Consider the following 23961-nt stretch of genomic DNA (forward strand, 5'->3'; position numbering starts at 1 on the left):
TGCTGCTTTCTGTAGGAATCTAAAAGATGTAACCCCTTTTTTCCCTGCCTTCCACATCAGGGAGCCAACAAGGCTGCAGTCCTTGGACAAAGCTTTCCTTCCCCCTCTGGGTTTCCACAATTGCCTGATGCCTCTGATTAGAGCTTCAGGCCTTTAAACCTATGGAGTTTTTCACTTCTAGTAATTTTTAATTCTCATCACAGTAAAGACAACTTAAGTAATTCCAAGTTGTATTTGAGTCATGATTTTACAGCCTGTATTAATTCCAGTAGCACTTTGTCCAAGGATCCATCCTACCTGTGCTTTTGTCAACTGATTTAATAAAAATAACAGACATTAAATCAGTGTCTCAAAGCTATTTGAGGCACTGCTTGAGATCGTACATCGAGAGAAGGGACTTCTGTGATCAACTTTCAGCCATTTAAACCTAGTTTCTCTATGACTGCCAAGAGTGGTCAATTCGTCTGCCCCCTGCTAGCACAGAATACTCATGTCCAGTAAAACCACTCTCCCTGTCCTGGAGATGATTGCACTTAGCCACTTAACACAGAGAGCTATTAAAATAGAGCACATGCATCACCACAGCCCAGCAGAGCCTTCTTTCCTTTCCCTGCTTGTTTCTGTTCAGCCACCTTTATAGCTCTACTATTTACATCTTGTATTTCGCTGTACTCAACTACATAACTGCCTGCAGGAGAGGGATCTGAGAGGCACACTCTGCCTGCCCCTGGATTAGTGGCTAAAAAGACACTTCTGTAAGCCAGGTGCTGTCCTCCACCAACACTGAAAACAACTTTTCAGCTCCACTGGTTAGTTTTGCCTCCTCACCACACCGCAGAATGCAATGAAGGCAGCAAAACGACCAGTTTAGCCATTCACAAACAGAACAGCCCCAGCTGCCCCAATGGATACAACAGGGAGGCAGCTGGCAGCATAAAATAAATACATTAACTAAAGATACAGCAGCGTTGCACAACATGGAGTTAGGGTCTGCTTACATTGACCACTGGGAATGAAGCAGATGGAGGGAGCTAAGTGCCATTTCAGTGTAAAAAATAAAATAGAATAAAACATTCCCTCATGGAGTCAGCATTATTGCTTAACATGCTTAGCAGGTCTAGTCTGGCACTGAGGAGGTAAAAGTCCAAGGGAGGACACATCTAAGGGCTCTGCACCGAGGAAGCTCAGGGTAGTGTTGCCAGCCTGTAGGTATCTCTGGACAGCAGTACAGGAACACACTAACTTAAATCTCCTTCTGTTGACAGGTCTCCCCTCAAAATACAATAGCTTCAAGTTTAATATAGAGTGGAAGATAGAACCAGAATCACCCGGAGGCCAAGATAAAAGCAGTCAGCACTACATGTTACTGCCTGCCGTTCAGTTCATACTCGTCATAGATGTCCCAGGACTCCTTCTTACGTGGAGTAAAACATTCTGGACTAAAGCTACAGGCAGAGTGGTCAGGACATGTAAACAAAGCTGAACATCACCAGTGGATAGCATGTGCACCCCTATCCACACCACATTCATTTCAGTCCTGTGGGATCCTTTCCTGGTCCTGTCACAGAGTCTCTGGCAGAGTCCCAAGGTCATAAATTCCCCCACAGCTCTACTGGGGGAAACTGATCCACTTCACCAACCTCTGTGGCAAGCTGGTCTCCCAGCGTGAAGGTCAGTCTGTATCGCAGCCTCACCTTCTCCTGTGGGAAACACAAAACCCAAGAGCAACACGTGAGAATAGCCCCAGTTGTTCTGGAACAAAAAAGTTCACCATCACAGCTCTACAGAAATCCCAACACTGTTGCACACTGCAGAGGGAAGAGGGTCAAGGTAACCTGAATTATTTACCATACACACTTAAAAATACAAAAACTTTATTGCTTAGCATGAAACAGCAGAAGAAAAGCATTAATGAGATGCAGTAATAGTTTGCTACACACGTAGCCAGCATCCACTGCTCAGCTGCTCTACAATGAGCCTGAAGAATAATGCTGGAATAGTTCAACATCTTCAAAATTCTATCATGCATCATGTGCAGGAAGACAAAGCAGTTTCTTCTCTGCGAAATTCCCAGTAAGCAGCAGGAGGAACCCATCTTTCAATAGCAGATTTCCATATGCTTCAAGAAAGTGAAACTTTCAACAATCTGCAAACATTTACCCCTTTTAGATACAAATTTCAGCTGATACTTTAAGGCCACTTTTGCTGTAATTCTCAACCCCTTTAGCATACAGCTTTGAGGTTTGTGCATCAGGCTACTTAAATGAGTAACTGCAGTAAGGGTTTCCACAGCTATTCACACACTCCTAGCGTGATAAGCAGAAAGGAAAGTATTAACCACATTGTTTCACTGATCACAAGCACATCTCATACCATGCCAAAGGGAATGGACAGGACTCAACATCACTCTGTTCAAGTCTGTCAGGCTCTATATAGTCTCAACACAGCAGAACTCTTTCTAGAGAAACAGTTAATTTCACACCACACTAAGTGTCACTACAGCAAATACTTCCAGGGCACATGGGATTTAAGACAAGCTCCTGACACAGCTCTGATTGTTCTCCTTTAAAGCTAAGGTCTCTAAGGTTGTTGTTTCATTGATGGGAAAAAATGTACACTGCTTTCTCATGCTTTTCGTTGCTGAAAACATCTACTGGGGAAGAAATTATGTATTGCACCTCCCAAGCCTTGAACTGAAACACCACTGATGTGCTGCTGCAGTAATTGCTTCTTGGAGGGCAACCTAGGAATTAAGAGTTGTGTTTCCTCATACTTCTGGTCTAAACTCCCTGAAGAATTCATCTTACATCATATTAATCTGAAACATGACAGGATAAATCCCACTCTGTTACAGTCTACCCTTCTCACCTTTGCAGGATTTGCCAAAAGCATGATTTGGGTGATGGCAGCAGGTGGCTGGATGGGATTGAATGGAGACAGCTCTGTGCCTGAGGGTGGCTGCAACTTCACTTTCATGGACTGCAAACAAACAAAAAGAATGGAATATCTCCTACCTCTGAGGACAGTGGAAGATGTATGCAGACAACAACAGACCTCCAAGGTGAAGAGAATCAATCACCATGTGTGAACAAGGAGGCAAGAGCCAGTCCATTTGCGCAACACCATAGGAGCAGGCAGACCAACAAGTCAGCCCAGAGTAAAAGCACTGGGGTCAGAACACACACTGCACCCCTTCCTACCTGAGTGCTCTTACAGCAGAAGTTTTAATTCAAGCAGCTTGATAACAGTGAGCAGACTGTGGCCATTTGGACCACACTTTTCAAAACACAAATCAGCCATCCAAAATTAGCTGCAATAACAACCAGAAAGGAACACATTTTTTCAATTTAAGATGTCCTCACAAAATTCTGATTCCCAAACACCTTACGGATGGGTTTATACCCACAATGGCCCTATTAATTTACTATCTGAGCCATTTACATGACCAAAACACAGCTGGACTGATTTTAGACAGACAAAAAAAACCAGCAACAACACATACTACTTGCAGTTCTTGACATGTCCTCATGTCCTGTTTAGTGTTTTCTGCTTCTAACAACTACATTCATGTTTTGGAAATGGGAAGAGCACAGAATACAGAAAGGTAGAACCAGGGTGTTGCAATCTAAGTCCCCAAGTTCATACTCAGGCCTTTCTGAACATGCATATTCACAGTGCTGTGGGTATGAACGGTGCACCCTTACCTTTGGTACAGCAGCCTGAAGCACAATGTTCTTCACAGGAAGGGGTGCTGTGTTCAGCATTGAAACTACCACAACCAGCACGTCCGACCTTCCAGGTGGGCACTCCTTGGCAAAGTGCATGAGGATGCGGAAGCCATTCTTGTCATAGGCTGTCACTGGGAGGGCACTGCCTGCCACAGAGCAAGAAGGGAAGGGGAACATGGTCTATATGCTGTGAAAACAATCTCCAGCAGCATTGACATTTGGCTGGGGTGTCTCACTCCTGTTCTCCACTTCATAAGCTTGGTCAGGAAGCCTTGCTTTTAAAAAATGTTCAAAGAACAGTGAAAAACCTGAAGGTACTTACTAGGTTTAATGGATTCCAAAGGAACATGGACATTGGCCAAAGTAATTTCAGGTGCTTTCATAGGACTGCCTTGCTGCTGGAATGATGCTGAATGGAAGAGAGAGCTCCCTGAGACAGCAGTGCAGCTGTTTGGGAAAGGAACTGGAGATGTTCCTGAGGCAGTGACTGGCAGCCCTGCAGGTGCTATTAACGGAGAAGATGTGACAGGGGCTGGCAAAGTAACCCCAGGCAACACCGAGGGTGTTGCCGTCCCTTGGGTGGCAGTCCTGGAAGACAGAAAAAATCACAAAAAAATTAAGCTGAAAGTGAAGCAGGCATTTTAGCACAAACCTGGAGAAAAGAGCAGATCACAAGGACAAAGCAGCAGCCTGGAGCCAGTAAGGTCTAATGTAAGAAGCAGAGATACAAGCAAAATGGTGTTGGTAGGATTACGCACAATTCTCTCTAATTCAGTACAAAAGCAGGAGTCCCACCTTGGCAAAGAAAGGCTGGACTAAGATGGCCAAAGGCCTCTGTACCATAGCAGCCAGTTTAACTTTATATTTCACAATTAAAATCTGGCAACAGCATTGTGCTCTACCTGATAGTTTTTGCCTTTCTCTGCTGAGGGTGAGACCATCACAATAGTTTGTAAAAATCTCAATCACAAATTATTACCAAACTGAAGCTGAATGTCTGTCTCTGAACCTGACAGTACAGCAAGCTTGGTTTTCTAAATACTGAGACAAAGGGAAGTCCAGAACTTTCAGTTACCCTTTAGCTTCTTCAAGGAATTGTCCCAGTGCATCCATCTTATGTGGCATACTGCTCCCAACAGATGAGCTTAAGTACCCAGGAGCAGCTGGAATTGTCTTGGAAGGCCCAACAGGGGCAGCCAGCCCAGCAGAGAACACAAACGGTATGGAGTTTGGTGCAGGCATGCTGGGAGCAGTCTGAGAGGCCGTGAAAGCAGAGGGCAGTGTCACTGATGTTCCACATGTGGTCTGTGATGTGTGATGGAGAAGAGGGTTCCCTGCAGGGTTGCAAGCAACAGTCATCGTCTTTGGATTAAAGAAATCCAGGTCCAACTGCTCATTCTGCAAGAGAGGACAAGTACACGATCTAACTCACTGCTACCCCCTACTGTAGGGGTGGCACTGCATAGGGTAAATAATCCCCAAGGATGGCACTCAAAAATAGTATGAAAGATGGTATATTTCAGTAGATCTATATAGATGGCACACAAATAGTAAGCAAAAGAAGGTGGCTCACCTTTAAGATGATAAAGGTTCGCTGTGGTCTCCATGTGGGAGGGATCTCCAAGAAGAGATCCTTCCCTAATGGTGGTCAGCCCTTAAATGGGGTTTGGGAGAGGTGGAGCCAGGCTCCACCCCTTCCAATCACACAGGTGTATCACCTCCACCTGTGCCCCCATGGCTGACTCGGTGCTCACCTCAGGTGACCAATCAGTGGTTCAGGCCGTGATTCAACAGTTCCCATACACACTGTTACAGAGGGAGAGAGATGTACTCCATTGGGGTTAACCCAGACTTCCCCTCAGTAGCAGCAACCTCTCTGCTTGCATGTAATGTTTCTCTAAGGTGACAGAATGTGTCACAAAACCTCCCACAATGGCAAGACTTCCCTTTCTTTCCCTGAGAAATTCTTTCTACCTCAAACATGCTCCACTGGTTGTTTTCTGACGTCTCCTTCCCTGCTGCAGGGGCTGGGTCATTCAAGCCTGAAAGGAAAAATAACGAGTAGGTAACCAGTAGAAAATGAGTTAGGCTGCGTACCATGGTAGTCATTTCAGTGTTAAACTACTTGATTCAGCACTGCCACAGCCCAAAAACCTAATGAAAGAACAAAATGGATTGCAAGTCTACACTGATGAAGAGACCAACAGCACCAGTAGCCAATCCCCTGTGTGCAGCTCTTCTAATTCATCACGATTTACAGCATCTCCTGCTATTCATATCTGGGCTTCAAAGGCAGGCATTCTGCAGGCTCCTCTAAACAACCCCCTTAAGGCAACTTTCTCTTTAGTAGAGCCACAAAGTCAGCAGTGAAATCAGTACCAAACTGCAGTCTGCACGTTCAAGGATCCACAGAGATCAGACTGCAATTGCACTCAGTGGTTATTTTCATTTGAAGCCTACTCTGTGAACATCAAAATTAAATACTAACTCACAGACCAGCTCTTATACGTAGGATGATGTGAGTGTCTCAGAAATCTTCTGGACTTCTTGAGAAATAATAGCCCTGAAGACATGCAAGACTGACCAGAATCACAGAAAGGAAACACATCCCAATATAAATGTTTTGGAAACTGCACAAATTACTGTTCCCATCTGCACCACCTGGATCACCAAATTCTCTCAATCCTTCCTCAAACTTCACCAGAAGTGAGACTTAGGACTCACTAAGTAACCTTCTGGATGAACCAAGAGCAAGAGAAATCTGGCGTGGGCAAAATATAAGGCATTTCATGCTCTTTTTAACCAACCCTCACATTCAGGTGGGAGGAAAGAAGTGGATTTTGATAGGCAGGGATTGAGTAGCCCTTCTCTAGGTTCCTCAGTGTCTTACCTAAACACAGAAGCTCCTCATCCAGCAAGGAAAGAGAGTTAGCTGTGCTGCTCTGCTGAGTGGGTGCAGCATCTACTTGGCTCAAGGAACTGCTCCGCAATTGTGAAAGTGTCTGTGGAGGAGGTGGGAGAATGGGGATTTCTGCTGGGACCGGGGCTGCTGTGGGGGCTGGTGTCAGGGCCGTGGGTGGCACTGCAGGTGGTGGGGTGCTGCTGACATCCAGTCCAGCAAGGTCAATGAGGGTGTTGAGGTTACTTGTAGAATTACTCCCTGTAGTGAACAGGAAATAAGCACGACTAGGAGGGAAAGCAAAAGGCTCAGAGCAAGAACACTGTACAGAAGAAACTATCAGAGAGATGGTTTAGGTAACTTAGATCCGCACTTAATTGTGATTCATGACTCTTACAAAGGAGAAAGCCCACCTGGCACCCATCTAACCATTTACTTAAATCAACCCAGATGCTTAGGAAACTTCCACCTGAAAGCAGCACCTGCCTGCTCCAGTCACTGCTCTTTCCCCAGCATTTCTTGAAACATAATTCATAATCTTCTCAAAATCTTTTGAGCTCAGAGAAGACATTGTGAGACCCTACAAAACCATAATAAATCAAAGCTACCAGAGGGACAGAGTCAAGTAATATATACTGTCTGGATCTAGAATTCCCTCTGTATTTTGGAGTAGTCTATAAGTAATGGAGAATGCAGCACTGCTTACCCACCTCTTTTGAGCTGCCTTGTCCCACTTCTTCAGAAACTGTTGGCCAGAGGAACCATCAAGACAACTTTACAAGAATAGGAAACCCTGCCTAAAATATTTAAAATTTCAGGATTCCAAATAAAATAGTTGGCTTCCCACGAACTCACCTTCCACTCCTGAGATCACATGGAGATCCACTTCACCATTGATCACTTGCCCCTCTACTGTTTTTTTATAGGAATTGATCACACGAGATAAGTTATCACTAGCCTGCAGAATATCTCCTACATGAAAGGGAGATAAACACAACCTTCAACATTTCAGTCACTTTGCTCTTACTAATGCTGAGAATACTCAGATATCAGCTACATAATTAGCAAGAAAAGCACAATTATTTGGCTACAAATTCCACTACTGCCTGTTCTGTGACACTCTTCTCTAAGCAAGACCCTGACCTTTCTAGGTCCATACATATTACATACACAGTAACAGTGAAAATGACTCCAAGGTTTTGTTCTGCACATAACTCTCTTCCCCTTCTAAAACAGTAGCTGTCCCATATTTCCCAGCCTCCCACTAATAATGTCAGGCCTTTGTCTGAACATAAACGATAAGCATAAAGAGGCAAGAACCTTGTCTTTTATCTGCTTGCCCAAAGCAAAGCTCTCCACAGTGAAGAGGCATCTTTACAGCAGCCATTCCCTTGCTCAACCCCTGAACAGTCACACGTCACAACAGCAGTTAAAAAGGAGAAGTGTAGCTTATTTTACCCAAGCTGCTGTCATTATCCTCTGTCTCACTGGCTAGCTTGAATAACGTCCGTCTTTTGGTTTCACACCTTTCACAGAGCTCCTGGGAAGAAAAATTATGACAAAGGTCTAATCAACCAGGAGGCACTGTCAGCAACACCAGTCAGCACAGAACAACTTCCCAAGCATTCTCTGGAAAGCCCAGAACAAACAGCCTCCCTGTGCTGGACAAGCTAGTTGTTTGATTTTCATCTTCTTGATGTTCTCCCAATCTGGTAATGCTATCTATAGGGAAAGACATTTTCTGCTGTGTTCTACCTATCCAGTGCTGTGAGGGACAGTTATTATCAGCAATCAGCATGCCCCAGAAGGAGCAAGAATCAGAAATCACACCTTTAAAATTCTACTACGCTGAATCTTTGGAGAACAGCCATATCTGACTTCAATCACATGCAAGAGAGCTCTTATCCACTGTCCTTACAAAGTACAGCGTCCTTTGGTGAAAAGTCTTTAATAACATGGCTATTAAACAACTGTTTCCAACAAATGCTTTTGTTTCTTGTTACTGCTCTCCATTTTATTGCAATGTTTGTAATCTTTTAAAAAATTCAAAATCTGAAAAAGAACAAAGGACTGACTGTACTAGTTCTGGGAAGCAGCAGCTCAGACCCACCTTCATGAGCTCTCTATCAGCCTCTGATGAGTCCTCTTTGCTGTAATGAACCAACATCTCGTTCAGCAGTTTCACATTGTTATTTACTTCCTCCAGAGTGTGCATACGCTTTGTCACTTTTTGAATCCGAGCCTCATCCTTCAGGATGTAAAGAGACATGAAAAGTAAGCTTTCCTTAAAGGTCCACAACAGTAGGTGTTATCTGTAAATCGTATCAGGCAATTTTTATTTAAGGTTAAGCTATCAAAAACAAACAAAACAAAAGAAGTGCATCAGAACAAAAACAACTGAAAGTAGGAGAGTCTACCCCACCTCAGAGGCAGGGGAAGCTTGAATGGAAACATTTCAATAATCTATACATTCTATTCAGTCTAGAAGCTATATATATATATATATATATATATATATATTTGTCTGGAATCACAGTGAGTCATTTCCTGGACTTCAGGTTTGTAATGACTGCCCTGTGCGGATGTATCGCAGCTCTGCAAACAGGAAGGTACTTCCATGAGGCCCAGAGAAGACTCACTCTGATGACTCGGTCCTCATCAACCAGAAGTGGTACAGTGGTGTTTCCACCAAATTCTCATGGAAAAAGCATCTAAAGTGACATGAAAGTAGCTACTTTCAACACAACGTTCAGTTCAATTTTCACACCTTTTTGCCCTGTCCCATCAAGTGCACCAACTGCAGACATTTCTGTAATACAAACACCCCCCAGCTGTGAGCCAGGGGCAAAATTACCTAAGTATTTATTTCACATGGTGCTGTTAAGTCATCAGCTGGCATCCTTTTATGCCACTAATCACCTGAACTAACCTGCAAGTTAGTAGTCTTAAGAGGTTTTCAGCAAACAATAAGAATTTGGAAGTCACTAAAAGTCTCATTCAGTTACCTATGGAATGTTACTAACACAAGAGTTCTGAAACCTGAGAAACTAAGTATCTGACATTCACGTGATGCTAAAGCTCTCCAACAATTTTGGATCAAATTGTTTAAAACTTATAAAGAACACCACTGACTGGGTCCAATCCTACAGGAATTTCTTACCTCTTTTACCATGGATTTAATAAGCTTGTTGGCCTCTTGTAAATCGTCTGGGTTTTTACTTTTCAACAGTCTGGCTAGAAGCTGTCAGACAAGAAGGGGATATTTGGGAAGCAAAGACTGGCAAACAGAATTTGCAAGAAAAAATTAAGGAAACAATTCGTGGAAAAAGATATACAGCTCACACTGCTTTCACAGTTACAGTGACTTTACCAGGAGCCATGTAAGGGTTTATTGTTTTATACAAGTTGCTATTCTTGCTTCTAAACAGGACGTACATGCTCTCATGTCTTGAGAGACTTGACATTAGACAACTATTCCTCCTGTATATGATTTCTGGCCCTGTTTGTGAAGCATTCCTTGCCTGCTAATATTACAGCAGGATGGCACCTTAACAAGGGATAACCACATAACCATAACACAGACAGGTCTTAGCCTGTACGGACAAAGTAGTTATGTTCAAACCAATGAATTCTTTGGAAGTACAGAACACCTCCCCAAAAATAAAAGCTGAATTAGTGTACTTTCCTTCCTTATTCTAAACACAAATTAAGTAATTACTTTCGCTTAGTGATTACGATACAAGCTTTCACTATACCTTGGATTTCTCCTCATCATCAAACACAGGGTTTTTGGGACGAGGTGGTGGAGAAGGGATCAGGATTTTGTCCACAGGAATCACAGGATCGAACATTACAATTCCTGAAAGCAGAGGGAACCCACAAGGATTTGCAGTGCAGTCAGGTCTGGCAGTATACCCTTTTATTCACGTGCTGTCACCAAAGTAAGCAAGCAGCCAAACTGTCCATTGATGCTACAGCATCATTCCATCACACAAGATAGCATCAAAAATCAGTGAGCACACTAACCAGAAAAAACAAAAAACATTTTCTTTGATAAAGGCCAAAACCCCAGCAACTGTTTTGCCATCTCCATACTGTTTAAGCCAGTATAATCAATAGTCCTCTGCTATTTGTCTTTTCCTCTTTCACATCAGCTATTGAACCACTTTACAAAGTCCCAGACAACCTAACTTTGTGCAGACTCAAGGGCACAACATTTGTTTCTATAACTGAGCTGAGCAGGAATACAGACAGCATTGCAAGCTGGAGTGGTGAGCAGATTCCTAATCACGAGCAGTGGAAGAGCCAAGCTTTCTGCTTGTCCTGTTGCCAAATGCCTAGATTTGTGCTCTACTCCCAGAAGTTTTCCTAGAAATATTTTATCATTTTTTTGAAGCCAAGTGCTCCTCAAATTAGCTTCTTCCACTTTGCCTACACAGTAAATTTGTATTAGTCTAAAGGTATGATTGTAATGTGATATGGTTAAAAGAACACAAAAAGCTACAGAATGATCTTATTTCACTTCAAACTGACCTTAAATTGTTTAAAGACTAGTTCCAGAACAGGGGTGGGAGGAAGGGCATGGAAAGCCCTACCAATCCAAACAAAAGCATTTGCAAGGCATTTCAATAATCTAAGTGAATATTAAATGCAAATAAAAGGCCAACCCAGTCCCTGAGTTGGGGAGACAGCGAGTAGCTTCCTCAGTGTTTCAGGGAATTCTTTCCTTGTACCAAGTCCTCTCAGTCTGCTAATATCATTAGAAGTTTTTATGTTTTGTGCCACTCCTGCTTACAGACACAGGCTAGAAAGAACGGACAAATGACTTCCTACCTTGTCGCTTCAGCATGTAGTATGCATCTTTGATTTTATATTCTTCTGGCAATGCCACTGTCCAGCTATACAGCAATTCGATGACTTTGGTCTTCACTTTCTCTGAGACCCGATCTCCCAGATACTAAGAGTGAGAAAAAGATGGAGATAAAGTGTATAATAAAGTGTCCTAGATCCTAGTCTGTCCTAGTTAAGAAGAGAAAATGTTTCTCTAACTTTTCTGAAGTAACAGTGAACAAAGTCTTTGTGATTATCCTCAGCAAAAGAAAGAACAGATATTATATTAGTTTCAAACTTTTGCTATTTAAAATTTATTCCAATACAGATACTGCACCTTCCCCACTGTCTTCATGGGAAGGAATTTTGCAGTATTTCACTGTATTAACTATGCCTTGAGGTGTTTCCATCTATTTTTTGCCACACTAAACCGATTGTGGATACTGAAGGATTGCCCTGGCACTCTTTATGACAAATTGGTAGCAGTGAGATTACAACTCTGTGCCAAATCTCACGCCCTAACTCCTGCATGACATCTCCACACCACTGATGCTTAGGTGATTCCCCCCCCCCCCACCGAAATACAGTATTAAACAAAGGAAACAAGGAAAAATCACCAAAAAGTCAATGGCTTAATGCTTCATATAACACAAGGGCTTTTATAACAGTGTAAGGGTTATACATTAATAGTAAATAAGCACAACTTACTGAGAAAAACGTAAGAAGAGCACACAAGAAGATTAACAAACAAATGCTCATTGAATATACACTAATGAATGCCATGAAGCAGACAGAAACATTTTGGATGTTGCCTGCTGCTCGTGAAGGCCAGTCAAAAAGTCAGTGCAGCAGCAAGGCTCAGGGACTAACCTTTGGAGACACAACTTTTATTAATTCATTCAAAAAGCGAAACTTTCCTACTTCATTATGAAATCTTCTCCCACAGTTCTTCATACAAGCTTCCAGCACCTGCATTCAAGTAACAAAAACAAGAGTTGAAGCAAACACCAAAACCCTACAGTAACAGCTTAGATGTGTTCTGCCAACAGGGGAGCTGAAGGAGCCCTGTGAATGGGCTACACGCGTGAACCCCCAATCTTTAGGCAACACACCAAGAATGGCTGCAGCAACTCCTCCACTCCCAGCAATCTACTTATGAGTCAGTTACCTCCCTATTAGGGTTCACAACAAGAAACACAAGTGTTACCTGAGAGTAACAAAGGAAAGCAGCTGAAACTAACAAAACAAAGACTTCTCTATTGCTACTGAATAATATGAACACACATGCTTGGCAAGCATGCTTCCTCCCAGCAGAGGAAAAACAGGGAATCCAGCCCCAGAATTAGCCCCAGCTAGCCCCACTAACACACACTGTGCTCCTCTCACACTCTGCATGGAAGATGCCAAATGCCATGTAACTGGTTTGGAGAGAGGTGGCAAAGATGACCTACTGTCAAGGCTTGGACTGCCTCCCATTCCTGTGGTGACTGGATCTTATGAGCCAGGAGTCTCACAGCTATCTGTGGCCTGAAACGAGGCAGATGCTCATTACAAACAAAGCGCAGGCAAACACAGCAAGGGATTTTCAGGCTCTCACAAATTCTGCTGCTTAAATGAGAGGCTTTTCATATGATTAAAATAAATATAATTTAGTACTTTTAGGTTAACAAAAAATCTTCAGGGCACCTCTGTAAACATGGTTGTTTGCATGTATAAAAGGAAGTAGGGCTGCTAGTCCAAAAGCAATTCCAGAGTCCTCCCTGGGATGGCCCAAACAACACCCAGTACAGTGCCCAAGCCCAGGAAACCACATCATTAGTCATACATTAATTTCCTTCTTCCAGAAGGAAAAAATTTCCAACTAAGCTCACAGGAATGTTGTGACCCAGGAGGTTTCCTTGTACAGATTTTAATGATGTGAAGCACTAAGAGTTATAACTCCATTTTACAAACTGCAAACCAGGATGAGTTTGGCTGGATGAGAACTCAGCAGCAGCAGAGGCTGACAAGAGGCAGTCAGGATTCACATTTGCCTAGTGCTTAGTCTGCAAGTAAACCATGCTGCCCTTCAAATAAGAAAAGGCAAACTTTGCAGCACTTTGTCTCTTTTGTTGTCAATCTTCTTTGCAATATCAGTATTTACAGAAGGCCAGTATGAAACTCTGATGATCAAATGACGTTTTAAATTGAGCATGTTTAATTACTAAATCTAAAGAGGTTCAGGACACCCACCCTTCAAGCTCTTTGTTGATCTGGTCACAGAATCCAATGATGTATTCCCAGTCTTCTTGCCTGTTAGATGGGTTAGTCGCTTTATCTTTGGCAAGGAAAAGAGAAGATGTTACCGCTCAAGCAAAAAGAAACAGTATAAAAGTCATACACTTCCTAGAGAAAAGCCTGTGACATCCCTTACCAACTACAAAATGAAGAAAGTTCACACATGCCACACCTGATCAGGGGAAAAGATATATGTAAGCTGAGGCACCCAAATATCCATTGAGAACCACAGAACTCCAAAAAAAAAAAAAAAAGCCAAACATAAAACACTTGAAAACACGCAACTTCCATATCGTAAATGAGAGTATGAGAGAAAGTATTTGAGCTCCCCTGCTTGAAGTGTTATTTGGTTATAACATTAAAGTCTTTAGAGGCTAAAACCCTTGGATTTTTTACACGGGAAATAATTTTGGTATTGCATGGGAGTTTTGTAGCAGTAAGAGCTGTAAGATCAGATGTTTAGTATCAGACATTTACCATGGACGCTTGTTTTAGAGCATCAGGTGATCTGTTAGATGCCTCAGCGTTTCTCCTGGGAACAATGAATTGAAATTTACTATTATACATTGAGTTGTTCTTGCAAGCAATAACCATCACAGCCTGTACCTGAACGGGAATTCAAATCCTGGATGCCTAGAGAGATGCTACACTGACTGTGTGACGTGCTACTGACAGATCCTCCCTCAAACACCAGGATCCCTCCTATCACACTGACTGCAGAAACCTGAGGCTATCAGCACGTCTTTTTGTTTCGAAAGCATCTTCTCCATGAGTTTTACTTGGCTCAGATGGACCAGTGAATTTACAGCAGCCAAGATTCCTGCATTAATCTAATCTTCCAGATGAGATTACAGGACGTGATGACTTTTCTTTCTTGTAAGAAAAACTGTGCTACCTAATGGCTTAAACACCTAATGGCATTTAAGAAAGCACTTCTTAAGATTTGAATACAATGGAAATAGACAGAGAACGCATTACTTGGCCAAACAGTATAGAGCACAGGATGAAATACAGGCAATTGTTAGAAACATATGTGGCAGTTAAACCATACCACACTCACGGCTGCTGAGCACCCCAGAAGCATCACGAAAACACAGCCTTGCAACAATCTAAAATATTTTCAGGCAAGTCAAATACCATTGTGCTCTGAAACAGTTCTGCTGCTCTGCAGGCCAAGACGAAAGAAACACGGCTCTTGGCCAGAGCTAAAGGAATTTATTTAAAAAATACAGGAAGAGTACAAACAAGCACATTAAATCTTTCTGTCGGTTATGCATCCCAAAATAAGGAGAAGGATATGGTAAAGATAGAAAAATGTAAGCAACATTTCCTCGTCAAGCGTTTGATTTTAAAGTTGCTCTAAACATTCCAAGGATTTCTTGGAATGATCTTTGATTATTTTACACACTTAATTTGGATTCAGATTCCTTTTCTTTTTTTGAATATAACAACAGAAAATTCCCAGGAGAGAGGTATCAGTGAAGAGAAGCTAGCTTCCTTGTGAAGCAACTCCTGATTTCTAACACTCACAAAACTTCCATGTGTTAATCTTGATCAGCAGCTTTGCCCTGGCTCTGAGGATCAATGTGTTCTTATACTGCCCAGAGTGAACAAATATGTCAACTGATGTGCTCAATCTCAGTACAAGCCATGCTAACAGAAACATAGAATCACCAGTGTTGGAAAAGACCTCCAAGATCGTCCAGTCCTTCCCACTGAACCATGTCCCTCAGTACAACACCTAACTGTTTCTTGAACACTTCCCCCCCCACCCCGTGCGGCCCATTCCAGTGCCTGAGCACTCCCCTGGAGAAGAACTATTTCCTAACATCCGACCTGAACCTCCCCTGGCACAACTTGAAGCCATTCCCCCATCCTATCACCATGACATGGAGGAAGAGACCACAGCCTCCCTGCAGGTCACTGCAGAGCGCGATGAGGTTGCCCCTGAGCCTCCTCCACACTGAACAATCCCAGCTCCCTCAGTTTCCCCGCACAAGAGTTCTGTTCCAGACCCTTCTCAGCTTCGCTGCCCTTCTTCAAACACAGAGAGAAACACTGGGCCTCAATGTCTTTCCTGTAGAGAGAAGCCCAGAGCTGAGCGCAGTCCTCGAGGTGCGGCCTCACCGGTGCTGAGCACATCCCAGGCAAGGCAGTTTTCCTCCCTTACCCTTTTCAGCATGTCCCCACCTGTAGCTGCATCATGTTAATGAAGAAATAATCTACAATACTCTATTTTTATGCAGAAAACTTTAGAAGTGTGTGGGAAGCTCCTCTGCACTGCCTTACAAACGAAGTCTAACCCTTCCACAAAAGGACTGCTTCTGGAGGGAAGAGCTTGGTGCCCTGGAATATCTTGGCATCTCTGTTGAAATAGCCAGGAAAAAACAGTTTCTGCCCCAAACCTGTCCTGTCACCATCTCTGCCCTAGCTGTTAGACAACACTTCATTTAGTGCATGTAAAGTTACTTCATACTTGACCTAAGCATCAGAGCCATTCAGCACCCATTTGTTCTGCTAAATCTTGAAATACTAATGAGCCAACATTCAGATGCAGCAATAGATGTGAAACAAAGGCCCTCATTTTCCATATCGAGCAACAACTTCGGAAAGCAAAGAGCCATGGAATACTAATTGACTGTTAATGAACACTTGTATTTTCTTGCATTTATTTCTCTATAGAGTTGAGACAAAAGTCATCCTGTGAAACCCTTCCCCAGCTCAGGCTCAGCACATGAATGGGGAATACTCTGTCCAATCCTACCAGAGTCCTCCATTTGGATTCTGTCTGTATCCTATGGAGATGCAGCAGAATGTTGGCCCTTAGCAACACAAGAGAAAAAAAGAAAAGAAAAAGAAACAAAGAAAATTGGAATACATTATTCATCTGCATCTATTAGGTACCTGCACAGTGCCTAAGCCCTGGCACTGATACAATAAGCTTCCTTTTGGAAGCAGCAGAACAGGCAGCACTGAAGTCAAAGGATCCAGCCACGCTTGCACAATCAATGCTATTTTCTAACCTTCTCTTTTATTGCAACTAAGTGCAAAGGAAGAGCCTGCAGGTGGGAAGAAAACAGGAAGGATCACCTTCACTCACCCCAGTTGCCTGAAATGAGACAGAAGAGGAAGATGCTAGATCATCACAGGCTGAAGCACAGCACTAGGACATGAGGATGGTGTTACTTCACAGCTCTGTTTCCACCTGATGGTAAAGATAGGGCAGCTGGAAGGCTGAACTGCACTGCTGCTGAATTTGGCACTTTCTTGTGACCGGGAAGCTTGCTGTGCTGCCAAGCAGCTCTTACCCTTCTCTTTTATAAAGGGCACAGCAGGGGCACGCACCCCTCAAGGTTAGAGTTACACACAGTACATCTTATTGAGAGTTACATGAAAAATAACCTTAGAAGACCTGGGAAGAGCACTCAGATGCACAGCCTCTGCACTCTGCCTTCCTCGTCTGCGTGGTTGCTCCAGTAGTTATGTACTACGAGCCATCTGTGCTTCCCCACTGTGGGCGGAGCCGTGCGACCACACCAGCACAAATCGCCACAGCAGTGACCAGGCATTCAAGTTTTATCTTAAATGAGAGAGCAACAAGCCTTGAAAAACACACACAGCTCTGCAATAAGGCTTGCTGCAACAGAAGCAGGCAACAAAGCTTGCAACAAGGAAGTGCCTTGTAATGCTGCTCTTCAGCATGTTCCCCAGTGACAGAGCTTCAGTGACCATGCAAACAGAATGTTATTCTCTCTCAACTTCCACAACTAAAAACAAAAAGAAAACAACAAAAAAAAAAACCACAAAAGCAGCCAGAGAGCTTTCTAGGCTGCACAACCCAAAATATCCTTCCTTCTGTAGATATTTTCACACATGCGCTGAATGTGGTGCGCCAGTCCTGCTCACAGGAACATTAGAAGGAAGAGATGTGGGTGTTTCTTTGCATGTCTCACCAGCTACAATTTAAAAGAGAGATACTGAAAAAGTGTGGGAGTTCAGAGCAGGAGCACTACAACGAAGGGACAGAAGGGATCGATGTAAAGCAAGTGAGGGCTGGAAATGTCCTGTAGCCAATAACTCCTCTAAGCGATGACAATAACACGTACTGATTTAAATTTGGTATAAACAAATGAAGAAGGAACAAGAATTAATCGATCTTAACAGAACCGTGACTCGAAAAGCATAACAGATTTTAAATTCTGAAATATTTTGGGGAAACACAGAACTGGAAAAGACCACAAAGATCATACCACTGGACCCATGCCCCCACCCACGTCCCACGGCTGTGGCAGCCTCTACCACTTGCGCAGCTCCCTGCCCAGCTCCCACCCGCGGGAGCTCCGCTCAGCCCCGCGCTGCCGCGAGGACGGCACCGACACGCGGGGAACAAACCGCGGAGGCACAGCGGCGGAAGTCCCCGTGCTCGGAATACCTGCAAAGCAATCCCTAACCCGGCCGAGCCGCACAGGGCCCTGGAAGCGCCCAGCGCCGGGCTGTTACAAAACAGTATTCCCTAACAACGGATTTTAAAGCACCGCCGTCCGCAGCTCCCCAGCGCACTCAGCGCACATCCACAACTCTCCCCCGTCCCCCCCGTAGAGCCGCCGGGCGCAGAGCACGGCCCTTCCGCTCGGAGACGCGGCCGCAGAACGCGGGAGCGCACTGCCGCGGGGAGCCCCGCAACTGCGCCGGGCCGACGCAGACCCACGCGAAAGGACAGGATACAGCGGGGACAGGCCGCCGCGGTAACGGCACCAGGAGCGGGTGGGGACGGGGCTGAGAAGGAAAGAAGGAAGAAGGGCTGGGCGGACTCGGGCCCGCGCTACTCACTCAGCCACGACTCCAAGCTCTCCCCTTCCGCCTCCGCCATGATGCCGCCGGGCCCGCGCCCCGCCCCGCCCCGCCCCGCCCCGCCCGTGCGTCGCGGGGGGTTCGGTGCCGCGTGCGGGAGCTGCGAAGTTCGGGTGTTCGATTCCCGCTGCCGCCCGCACCAGACCCGCAGCACCGGCGGCAGACACCCGCAGGGCCGCGGCTCTGAGCAGAACGCCGCTGTTCGGTGCGTTTTCTCCTCTCTGTCCGCCAAGCGCGGCCGGGCCGCCCCGGTCCTGCGCGCACCACAAGATGGCGGCGCCCATTGCGACGGGGCTGGGCCGGCGCCTGCGGGCGTGGCTGCCGCGGTAAGTACGGTAATGTCGGTGACTGCGGCGTGAGGCGCGGGGCTGCCCGCCATGGCCGGAGCCGCGAGCGGCCGCTGCTGTCCTGGCGGGACGGCTGCGGGGTGGGAGCTGACGTCGGCTGAACGCGGCCGGCACGGCGGGAAGGCCGACGCCGTCCTGGCCTGGAGAGGAGCGGCAGCGCGAGCTGAGGGGCGATCGTCCTCTGTGCTCAGCACCGGTGAGGCCGCACCTCGAGGACTGCGCACAGCTCTGGGCTTCTCTCTACAGGAAAGACATTGAGGCCCAGTGTTTCTCTCTGTGTTTGAAGAAGGGCAGCGAAGCTGAGAAGGGTCTGGAACAGAACTCTTGTGCGGGGAAACTGAGGGAGCTGGGATTGTTCAGTGTGGAGGAGGCTCAGGGGCAACCTCATCGCGCTCTGCAGTGACCTGCAGGGAGGCTGTGGTCTTTTCCTCCATGTCATGGTGATAGGATGGGAGGGAATGGCCTCAAGTTGTGCCAGGGGAGGTTCAGGTCGGATGTTAGGAAATAGTTCTTCTCCAGGGGAGTGCTCAGGCACTGGAATGGGCCGCACGGGGGGTGGAGGAGTCACCGTCCTGGGAGACATTCAGAACTGTGATGTGGCACTGAGGGATCGAACAGTTTTGGATGTCAGTGGGGATGGGTTGGGTTTGGACTTGCTGATCTCAGTGGTCTTTTTCCAACATTTGTGATACTGTGATTACTGTGCAGCTGTGTTGGGGCCCAGTGCAGAGCACTGCTTTTGCTCTTCTCCAGAACATACCTGAAATACAGGGTCCTGCTGCTAAATGTATACTTATGATTCTATTCTAATATTCCCCCTTCTTCTCTCCTCCCTGCTAGCACTAATGTGTTAATGCAAACTATCTGAACCCCAACACCTTGCACCTGCAGGCTGTGAGCCCTCAGTATATTTCTCTCCAGTGGGAGTGAGGTACAGCCACTGCTGCAGAGCAGTGCTGAACAGACAGGTGTGTCATAGTTTGCTTTTGTTGCACTAATTTGTTCCAGTGTTCAGCTCAGTGATTGCCAGCGTGCACCTTCCCAAGCTGCAGTGTTAGGCTTACATTCAGTTTGTTGTCCTTGTGGTGCAGAGATTGTCTTGGAGCAGTAAGTGTAGCCTTAGTACGTTAATTAGTACCTACAGTTCTGCTATTGCAAGTGAATAAGTGATGAAGGTAGAGACACCTCTCACGTCTAATAGAGACTTCTGATACGTGTTCTCACTGCTGTCCAGCTCCTCTTGGAGACATACCAGGCATTGATTTACAACCTTCCTTCTTATTTTGTTCTTTACAGGCTGACACAGGTGAGATGGAGTCGTTACAACCCCAGCTTCCTAGAGCCAGAAGTGAACAAAGAATTTTATCAGAAACCTTCTAATGAGCTGTCTGAAGAGGAAAGGGAGAAGCAAGAGCTTAAGGCTGTTCATCCAATAAAAGCAGCTCCTCCCAGTATCTCCAGCTCTGTTTTCAGCGATCCTATGATCAGGTCAGAGAAAGCACCATCTTTGTTACAGCCAGGTCCCATGGAACCAGATACCTGGGAGCTGGATTGTCCTCCTTGGCCTTTACTTGCCTGTTGCCTCCTGTCACAGAACAATCTATTTGGGTTAATCTTTTCCCACAAAGCCAGTCTGACTGACTCACAGTGATTAGAGATTATTTAAGCAGATGTAGCATTACCCAGACTTAAGCATATGAAAAATGCAAGGGTGGGGACACCCTTATTTCTGTAGATGATGAGCTGAGAATTTAAATTAGATTGCACTGGGCTTTGTGTTCACAGTAAATTCACCAATATGATGATGAAGGACGGAAATAAAGTGCTGGCTAGAAGCCTCATGGCTCAGGTGAGTGCTTATGCTTCTTCCTTCTAACTCTCTTCATGCCTTATCTTCTATATACTTTCCAGTTAAGGCTCACAAATGTGTCACTTCTGTGACACATTTTCAACCCCTACTCTCACCTACAGTAATTTGCATTGACTTAATGGCCCCATCTAGTGTTCCAGCTCTTGAAATAGGGACATGTGTTGCCCAAGCTGTTAATTACTTGTGACAGGAAAACACAGGCTCTGGCATCTTGAGGTCCAGGCTTTGGAGGGGAGGATGCTTCATGCACATAGGTCCATATTGCTGTCTGTGCTTTATCCCTGCCCTCCTCTAGCATCTGTCCCAAGTCATGCTGCTTGACCCCCTCACCCCAAAAGCAGTGTCTAATGAAGAGACTGAAAATCTGGAAGAAAGTGAAGTAAAATTCTTTGAGTAAGAGAATCTCTGATGGGCCTGTTACCTATAGGACTGGAAAACCAGCTCTAGGCTCAAATGTATATGGAATACTTGAAAAAGTGGTCTAATTTCATGGGCTAATCCATCTGCTTTGCACATCTTTTTTCTTGACTCTGTCCCAAGACTCTAGAGAACATTAAGAGGAAACAATTGGAGAAGTACCACAAAGCTCCAGACAATGAGAAGGAGACAGTTGAATGCAACCCCTACGTCATTTTCCACCAGGCTCTGAAAAACTGCCAGCCTATCATTGGTCTCAGCAGCATCACGAGAGGTGGCAAAACCTACCAGGTGAAATGAGGGGGCCTCAAGCACATATGGTCAGGGGAGAGTTAGCCAGAGAAGGAAATGTGCTGGTGCTACTTTTTCAGCTCAGCCATTCTTCTCCCCCAGGAAGAAAAACAGTTTGCAGTCTGAATTACAACAACATCTAGAAACCCTGTCCAAGATAAGGGTCCTTGCCTGTGAGCACAGTAATTTCCCTTAGCAGCATCAGTGTCTGTTTTTCTGACTAGATAAGTAGTAGTATATTGTTGTGGTTTAACCCAGCACACAGCTAAGTATCACACAGGCATTTACTCCCTCCACCCTCTCCCTCACCCCCAGTGGGATGGGAGAGAGAATTAGGGGAAAACAGAGTTTGTGGATTGAGGTGAAGGCTATTTAGTACGAAAAAAAAGTGAAAGAAAATAATAGTATTTATACATATGTGTGTGTGTATACATAAACAAATGAAAACAATTGATACACAAGTGATTGCTCACTACCCAGCAACCAGTGCCCAGCCAGTCCCCAGGCAGCAGCTCCTCCCCATTTAACTCCTCTCCCTGATGTTTGCATGATGTCATATGGTATGGAATACCTCTTTGTTCAGTTTGGATCAGCTGCCCTGGGCCTGTCTCCTCACAGTCCCCTTGCTGACAAAGCCATAAAAGAAGCTGAGGAGCTGGAATGTCCTTGGCACTGCCCAGCAGTAAGTATAAACAACAGTGCATTATCAGTTTTGTTTTTCTTCTGATGCCAAGCATGCTGAAGACTGTAAGAAAAACTAATTTGTGTCTCAGCAGAACTAAGACAGATATGCAGCAAACATTGTCTTAGTCAGAGATCAGTGGCAGGCAGCAAAAGAATCAGCAGTACTGGTGCTAGCAGTGCCATCCCCTTTGCTACACATCATGAGACTTGAGTAGTAGCCCCAAAGCTGTGACTTGAATCACTGTAGCAGAAAAGGTCACCTCAGTAACAGTGCAGGCTGTCATCCCTCTGTGCAGTAACTGTCGTGGTTTAAATGTGTCCCAGGTCCCGGTCCCTTTGAAGGACAACCGGAAGCGCTTCTTGGCCATGAAGTGGTTAATCACCGAGTGCCGGGAGAACAAGCACCGCCGGACACTGATGCCTGAGAAGCTCTCTGAGGAGCTGATCCAGGCCTTCAACAATGAAGGACCCATCATCAAGAAGAAGCATGTGCTGCACAAGATGGCAGAGGCCAACCGGGCTTATGCCCACTTCCGCTGGTGGTAGGGACTCTGCGTGGGGTGCACACACTGCAGAGCTCTGTCACTGCCCTCAGGGCCTGGGGAGCAGAGTCCCAGGGCCACCTGCTTGAGAGAAGCTGGGGTGTAGAGGGAAAGGTGGAAACTCCCTTCTGGACAGCTTCTGAGCTAAGCCAAGGAAAACCTCTCCAATCCCTACACAGTTCATTTGCTTTGTGCTCATATGGATGGGAAAAGGGAGAATCTGAAATAGTTACTGACCCCTGCATGGATATGCTAGTTTTTTCATAATTGCTTTCCTGCGAAGACAAGCTTTAGATGCTTTTGTTACAACAGTGCTGTACAAAATAATCTCTATTCCAATTACTTGTTTCCTAGGGACTTTTAAATCTCTGCTCTTGCAGCAAGACTTTTCTCTTTCTGGATGCATAACTAGGAAATAGCAGATCTGGAATCTTTTCTCCCATACCATAACTAGCCTTGACTTTTGGTTCTGGTCATCAGCAACATCATCTGTACACATCTGAGGGAAATGTTAACAGAAAAAATAATACCAGTGCTTTACGGGGAAGGTTTCTTGATTCCAAACCTTTGTCTCTGCTGCTTGAATCTCACACCGTTCTTTTCAGCTGCTCTGGTGGCATAAAGCCCCTCTGTCACCCTATTAACATCACAGCTTTCTTGCTTCAGTCAGAAGCAGCTTTTAAGTATTGCTTACAGCTCAGTGGCTGCACAGAGAGAAAAGAGGGCACATGTTAGTGGAAAACTTTTATTACAAAAAAAAAAACAATATACTATTTTGTTTTCTTTCTTCCTTTTCTCACTAGATTTTGAAAAAAAGCCCAGAAATTACTGTATAAAACATACAAACATGTTTCTGGCTTCATGTGCTTGAGCACCCTTGTCCTGCTGAAAGCTGCCCTGGGGCAGATATTGGTAGCTGGTGACTCAGTCATACACCCACACAGATACTGCCAGCCTGCTGGAAGTAGACAGTCAGTGAAAAGCAGCACTTTGGTGAGCTGTTTGTGATGCCTCTGACCACAGTATTTTCTGTAAGTTTTCCCCTCTGCCTCCCTCAGCAATGCTGGCTCTTGGGTGAACCAAAATGTTTTCAGCCTAAACTGTGTTCTCCTTAACACTTGCATAAAATGCTAGTTTGAGCTAGAAGCCTTCCTTGCCTTTTGCTGGCAGTGGCCCATCATTAAACAAAATGAGTGGAAGAATTTGCTGGTTTAAATGTGCCCAC

At 45.1% G+C, this 23961-nt stretch overlaps 2 protein-coding genes across 3 annotated transcripts; one reads left to right on the forward strand and one right to left on the reverse strand.

Annotated features, from left to right (window-relative positions):
* Positions 1–674: 674 nt before the first annotated feature.
* GGA3 (golgi associated, gamma adaptin ear containing, ARF binding protein 3) lies at positions 675–18609 on the reverse strand. Of its 2 annotated transcripts, none has more exons than XM_065735527.1 (17): positions 18565–18609; positions 13690–13774; positions 12909–12984; positions 12328–12426; positions 11461–11584; positions 10383–10486; positions 9788–9868; positions 8738–8875; positions 8086–8167; positions 7483–7599; positions 6619–6888; positions 5703–5770; positions 4804–5126; positions 4051–4316; positions 3705–3874; positions 2869–2979; positions 675–1700 (listed from the first exon to the last, which is right to left on the reverse strand). In XM_065735527.1, the coding sequence occupies exons 1-17, from the start codon at positions 18602–18604 to the stop codon at positions 1590–1592; spliced, it is 2265 nt and encodes a 754-aa protein (XP_065591599.1). In that variant the 5' UTR covers positions 18605–18609; the 3' UTR covers positions 675–1589. The 2 variants fall into 2 exon arrangements, with proteins under 2 accessions (XP_065591599.1, XP_065591600.1); XM_065735528.1 differs by lacking the exon at positions 18565–18609 and adding an exon at positions 14341–14356.
* Positions 18610–18855: 246 nt separating this feature from the next.
* On the forward strand, positions 18856–23928 carry MRPS7 (mitochondrial ribosomal protein S7). Its single transcript, XM_065735563.1, has 5 exons — positions 18856–18911; positions 20229–20420; positions 20718–20781; positions 21343–21510; positions 22519–23928. The coding sequence occupies exons 1-5, from the start codon at positions 18856–18858 to the stop codon at positions 22738–22740; spliced, it is 702 nt and encodes a 233-aa protein (XP_065591635.1). The 3' UTR covers positions 22741–23928.
* The last annotated feature ends 33 nt before the right edge of the window (positions 23929–23961 follow it).

The sequence above is a fragment of the Cyrtonyx montezumae genome, unplaced genomic scaffold, assembly GCF_038088225.1.
Source record: "Cyrtonyx montezumae isolate F1298 unplaced genomic scaffold, pur_monq_1.0 scaffold_19, whole genome shotgun sequence".
NCBI classification, from domain to species: domain Eukaryota; kingdom Metazoa; phylum Chordata; class Aves; order Galliformes; family Odontophoridae; genus Cyrtonyx; species Cyrtonyx montezumae.